At 40.9% G+C, this 6,080-nt stretch overlaps 1 protein-coding gene across 1 annotated transcript; it reads left to right on the top strand.

The window, feature by feature from the left end:
• Nucleotides 1-1,773: 1,773 nt before the first annotated feature.
• LOC118778897 (butyrophilin subfamily 1 member A1-like) lies at nt 1,774-5,753 on the top strand. The gene is made up of 4 exons (XM_036530681.1): nt 1,774-2,122; nt 2,737-3,012; nt 5,291-5,344; nt 5,617-5,753. Exons 1-4 carry the CDS (start codon nt 1,774-1,776, stop codon nt 5,751-5,753), a joined length of 816 nt encoding a protein of 271 aa, XP_036386574.1.
• The last annotated feature ends 327 nt before the right edge of the window (nt 5,754-6,080 follow it).

Here is a 6,080-nt window from a genome sequence, read left to right as displayed (position 1 = left end):
GTATAGTTTGTACAGCGTGTGTAGTGTGTGTCGGTGTATAGTTTGTGCTCTGTGTGGTGTGTGTGTGTGTGTTTGTACAATTTGTTCAGAGTATGTGTACATATAGGTATTCTGTGGGCCCTGTGAGAAGCCTTTGTCTTTAAGTCAGAGATATTTCTTTAAGTAGAGATGTTTCTTTCAGTAGGAGGTATTTCTTTATGTATGAGATATTTCAGACGCTCCTATATGGTCTCAACTGTTCAGACTGAGGGTGAGAGGGGAAAGGACACAGGGCCAGAGGACAATATGAGAGAAGAAATTTAGTTCATTAATACATTCATATTCTCATACGCTAAACCAGGAAGTGTGACACTACTCTATAAGGCTGGCATGTAAAGACGTGTTGGCATGTGGCATACCAGGCCAGGAGAACCACAGCCAATCAATGCACAAGCACACACACATACACAGAGTTACTCACACATACACATACTCACACACAGACACACACACGCACGCACAGAGAGAGAGAGAGAGAGAGAGAGAGATCTTGGTATGTGGTATAACAGGTCAGGTGTGAATTTAAAAAATGAAAGTAAAAACTGAACTTGTTTCAGCATTCCATATTACTCTCCAATAGCAGAGAGCTGCCAGTCAGATGGAGGGTCTGTCTGTGTGTTCTTACCCTCAGTATTGAAAAGTGTCCATTCTGTGTCAAGAGTCTCAACTGGTCCAGCATAAAAGAGAACATCTGGAGCCCCAGCACAGCTGCTGAGTGACAGACTGAGATCAGGTAAGAACACCTGTCACTTTATCAGAACACCAGACAGGTAATGCAGCACACACTGTGAGCTTCAGTGAGGGGAACCTTCTAGAGAAGCAGGCAGATACAACACTGTGGGCTTCATTTAGGGGGAACATTCTAGAATAGCAGCCAGGTAGACACTCTGTGGGCTTCAGTATTAAACAGCACAACAAAAAGTAGAACGGCTGAATCAAACAAATAGTTGCCAGGCTACATCTTTATTACAGATGGTTTTACATCACATTGTAAGTTACAAAATCAATTTGTTGAACTACAGACCTTTATATTCTTGATAAAGGTTTTTCCTCTGAGAACTGCAAGAGTGTTCATGAGAAATTGATAATTATGTAGTTACAACAGAGTGATACTGAAATTGATGATTAGCTTTTTAAACATGATGTCAAACCATCAATCTTCACTATATTAGTGTTTCTCTACTGTCCTACATTAGGGTCCTGTTCTCACACAAAACAAATCACAATATAATATGCATAATCTCCATGCCATTGTGTCTTCCAGAGATGAAGGGCGATGGGTCACAGTACCTGTGTTTAATTCTCCTGTTCCTCCACCAGACTTCTGTCTCTAGACCAGGTACATTTACATTTCTTCATTTAGCAGACGCTTTTATCCAAAGCGACTTACATAGGTTACAGTTCTTTACAATGTTATCCATTTATACAGCTGGATATTTACTGAGGCAATTGTGGGTTAAGTACCTTGCCCAAGGGTACAGCAGCAGATCGAACCTGCAACCTTTCGGTTACGAGTCCTGCTCCTTAACCACTATGCTACACTGCCACACATCTTCACCTGCACTCTCACTGACTGCAGTACTGACGTCTAAAGTGTGTGTCTGACACAGCAGCACATCTTCACCTGCACTCTCACTGCAATACTGACATCTAAAGCATGTGTCTGTCACAGAATGTGGGGTCTGTGCTGTTGGTCCAGCTGCAGTCTCTCAGTCTGTGTTGCTTTCTGCAGAGATGTTCCAGGTTTTTGGTCCAGCTCATCCTGTTGTTGCTGATGTTGCTGAAGATGTTGTTCTGCCCTGTTACCTGAATCCCAACATCAGCGCTGAGGACATGCGTGTGGAGTGGTTCAGACCTGACTCCACAGACAGACTGGTGCATCTTTACCAGGAGCAAGAGATTAGAAATGAGGATCAGATCCCATCGTACAGAGGAAGGACAGCACTGTTCCCAGAGGAGCTGAAGAAAGGCAACACTTCACTAAGACTGGCAGGAGTACGAGCCTCTGATGAAGGACGGTATAAATGTTTCATTCAGTCTCTGCAGTGGTATGACGATGCTTCGGTTAAAGTGGAAGTAAGAGGTCAGTGCTCTTCCTGCACAACACAAATCATTCAGGTTTAGAATTGATTTTAAGGTTTTTTATTGATATTAGAAGCACAGAATGTTGCACCAGCTCAATACATAGCTGATTACCCACCAAATCACTTACTCAAATCATGTTCCACATGTAAATCTAAAGTGAATAGGAGAGGCATTCAGCTCTTACACCTCTATACTTCAGAGCACTCTGAAAAACTGAACACACTTTTTTAAGATTGCTTTTGGATGACCTCATCTTATTTTGGTTTTTATCTGCTTTTATTAATAATATGATCTCATTGGTTGTTATTTATCTTTATTATATCAGTATTCTACTCATTTTTGTTTTTAAAATAACTTATTTTTACTATGTCTGGTTTGTTGTAATCCACTCTCTCTTGATTTTTTGATATCTTGCATTATTCTAGGGCTATGTTAAGCACTTGAGCTGCAAAATGTTGTATGAAAGTTGCTGTGTAAATAGAGTGTTTTATTCTTATTATTATTATTTTAAAACTGAATAATCCTTATGCATATTTTTATGCAGCATTAAGAGAAAGATCATTAAATGATTATAGATTATGTGCTGTAACCTCTGAGTCTGTGTCTCTGTAGGAACTGAGCCACTGATCTCCATGGAGGGACACAGAGAATGGGGGATCGGCCTGCTGTGTGAATCTAAAGGCTGGGATCTTCAGCCTGAACTCATCTGGCTGGACAGTGAGGGACACAGTCTCCCTGCTGGACCTACAGAGACACACAGAGACAGTATGGATCTCCTAATCGTGAGACGACGCATCATTATACAGGACAGAGACACCAAGAGGGTCACCTGTCGAGTTCAACTGCAGCAACGCAGCCTGGAGAAGGAGACAGAGTTTCACATCACAGGTGAGTAACACTATACCATCCACTCTAAAACCCCCATTCACACAGCATGCGTATACACTGTAGTAATAATGCTGTACTTACAGTGCATGACATGTGCTAACTTCCCATTGGGGGTATTTATGAGAGTGATCATCTAAATGCCTTATGCAAATGGCACCCGTGAATGTACCTCTGTGAAGCATCTCCCATGATAGATTGTGTAAGATAACGGTTAGTGAACAAGCAAAGGCATGGCAGAGGAAAGAGAAACTCCAACCAATAGAAACACTAACAGAGGAAGCAAACTAACAGATTCACACATTGCAGCAGCAAAACATATCTGCTGGCTGAGGAAGAATTTAGCAAAATATACTTCAGTATCATCAGAATCAGTATTTTACCATCTTGCAAATTAATGTTAAAACAGCTGCACAAATTGCTTTTAATGCATCACTGTGTGTGCAACAGAACAGCAACTTTTCTTTAAAAATAGCTGCCAGGTTAGTTACTCTGTATTCATCAAGTGCTTATATTATGTATATATAATATTAATCTGAGCCATGATGCCAGGTTAGTTACTCTGTTTTCACCAGGCGCTGATATTATTACAGTTAAAAGTAGGTGCAGCCACTGAAAGGCTCCCCATATTGAGTTTGTCTTCATTGGCAGACTGTTTTACTGCATGGGTGCCATGGTCTTCTCTGCTGCTATGGCTGCTGTCAACACCAGCACTTCCTTTTTAGAGGTAATTAGTGCAGTCGGCTCCTGGATTTGGGATGAAACTTACAAACATACTTTCTCTAGCCTCCAAACCCACATTTGCCCATTTCTGTAGCCAACCACTACCAAGTGCAGCTGCTTTTATTTCAGCAACATTACAGCCAAGGAGGAGCAGGGCATTCATCAGAGAAACACTCACACCAAAAATGTAAGGATATACATGCAACTACAATAATATAAAAATGGAAATAAATGTTTACTTTTAGAACAGATGACTCTGTATTACAGTTCAGTCAATGTAATGACTGACATTACCCTCCATATTTATTCATACCTCTTACTAAGTGGGAATATAAAACATGAAATGAAAAAAAATCTGTTTAAAAATGATGAACACTATATCCTTAGAAACCAAGTTAAATTATTTAATGTCAGAAAGATTGGTTGTTACATCCAAGGAATTACACTTTTTATGGGGCGATAAATGTACAGCACAAATCAAAAACATTTTCAAGTCTTTTTCAAGTCTAGGCAATGGGACCTAGTGCACTGTAAGAATGACTGAACCACACAGAACATACATTTACAGCGAAAGAAAAAGGAGACAAAATAATTCTGGTATTACTTCTGAGAAAAAGATGGGCTCCTATGGGCATCCTGTATACTGAACCTACATCCAATCAATCAGACATAAGAGCCCAGCTGGAAGTGGCTTATGGTGAAGATAGAGCAGGAACTTCTGAATGTAAACTCTATATCAATAAAAAGTTAGCCTAATACACATATCTGCATAGGGGACACAGGTTTTTGGCCCTCTTAACAAAACTATCATTCACCCCACCCTGATGTAGGGGGAAGTTACGTCTTCCTCACAAGGGCAATGCCAATTATGTAGGGACAATGCCTACAATTAAAGAGGGGTACCACTTACGTGTAAGGAATATCCTTACATGATGTATCAATTATATTGGTGATAATTAAATTAAACACATGGAGGTGCCATACAGAATATGGCATCTACCATAGTGGTTAAAATAAAATATACTAATTTAAGACTGATATCAGTCTCATAAAATATACTTAACTATTAATTTGGAAGTTCAATTAATAATTAAAATAATAATCATAATCGAAATTACCACATCAATAGTTAATCTTAATCAAATCACAGTATTATCTATTTAGCTAACTAAACAAATAACACTGATGATTTAACTAAGAGGTGAAGGTCTTTAGAATTCTGATCAGCAGAGGTTGGCGATATTCATTCCACGTCTAACATACAACACAACCTTGGAAAAATAATGAATTTATTGAAATATAAAACCGAAGTAGTAATGCAGTACATTTATATACAATATGAGTGAGGCATTTGTATTATTTACACTTATGTGTAGGTATGAGTGAATGTCTTGCGCAAATGTGTGAGCGTGTCATAGGGTGTGTGTTCCTTTGTTCTGAGTCGTGCTAGTGCTCGCTGAACACACGTGTTCAAAGAGAACAAAGGAGCATGCGTGTGGCGGCGAGTTTGAGTTGCCTGTGTGCATGTGTGAGCGAACATAACGTCTGTCTGGTACAGGATATGTTCGGACGATTGATAACTGCGAGGTTATTCTGTGCGGAATAAAAGAAGGTACCAGGGGTTAGTAAGACGATACGCATGCAAAGACCCTACATCTCTGTGTGGTATCTTAACTAACGCTGCGCGGTGAATAGTGTGTGACAGATCAGTTAGGAACAACGAAACATGGCTCGTTACATTACTCGTAATGATCAGAAACACACGGATGTACAACATTCATCAGTGTAACTAACAATCGGGTGTTTAGCTATGCAAAGCCCTATGCCCAGAGCTAACAGCCTACTGTAGCTCATGAGGTCCAAATCTTGCGGTTCCGTGGATAGTTTCGCTGGCGGTTCCGTCGTCGGGGAGCCAGGGCTGGTCTGGTTCGGTTTGGATGAGGGTTTCTTTCGGGAGACGCATTGAGGTGGATCCGGTCGCAACTTTGTCTCCGGCTAGTAACAAGTTCGCGCTGCTCTGATCGCTGGCGCTGAAACTCGGCTCTTGCGTTATTGATCTCCGCTAGCAATTCGTCGCTAGCTTGGAGAATGTGCTTTCCGTGATGCGTCGGTCTTCTTCGGACTTGCGCAGGAAGAGAGTATGTCCGTCTTCGGACATACACAGCGAGAGAGGGAGCAAAGGAATGAACGCGGTTTTTACTAGCATCGCTGCAGGGGGGCATTTCCTGTTTATTGTAGCTGTCATTGGTGGGGTGAGAGGTCGTAATACTACAACATCACTTCCGCGTTTCACATTAAATGCGATTTACGCATTACTGTCCGTAAAGGTTGAACGAATAAAATGGACG

The sequence above is a fragment of the Megalops cyprinoides genome, chromosome 6, assembly GCF_013368585.1.
Source record: "Megalops cyprinoides isolate fMegCyp1 chromosome 6, fMegCyp1.pri, whole genome shotgun sequence".
In the NCBI taxonomy this organism is placed as follows: domain Eukaryota; kingdom Metazoa; phylum Chordata; class Actinopteri; order Elopiformes; family Megalopidae; genus Megalops; species Megalops cyprinoides.
Note: the sequence above shows the minus strand (reverse complement) of the source record. Positions and strands in the feature narration are given on the sequence as shown.

Excerpts from the sequence above, each read along its gene's own strand:
- LOC118778897 (XM_036530681.1), top strand. The coding sequence starts at position 1,774 with ATGTTCCAGGTTTTTGGTCCAGCTCATCCTGTTGTTGCTGATGTTGCT. Across the intron at positions 3,013-5,290 it reads GACAGAGTTTCACATCACAG|GATATGTTCGGACGATTGAT; the intron begins GTGAGTAACACT and ends TGTCTGGTACAG. Across the intron at positions 5,345-5,616 it reads TCTGTGCGGAATAAAAGAAG|TTTCGCTGGCGGTTCCGTCG; the intron begins GTACCAGGGGTT and ends TTCCGTGGATAG.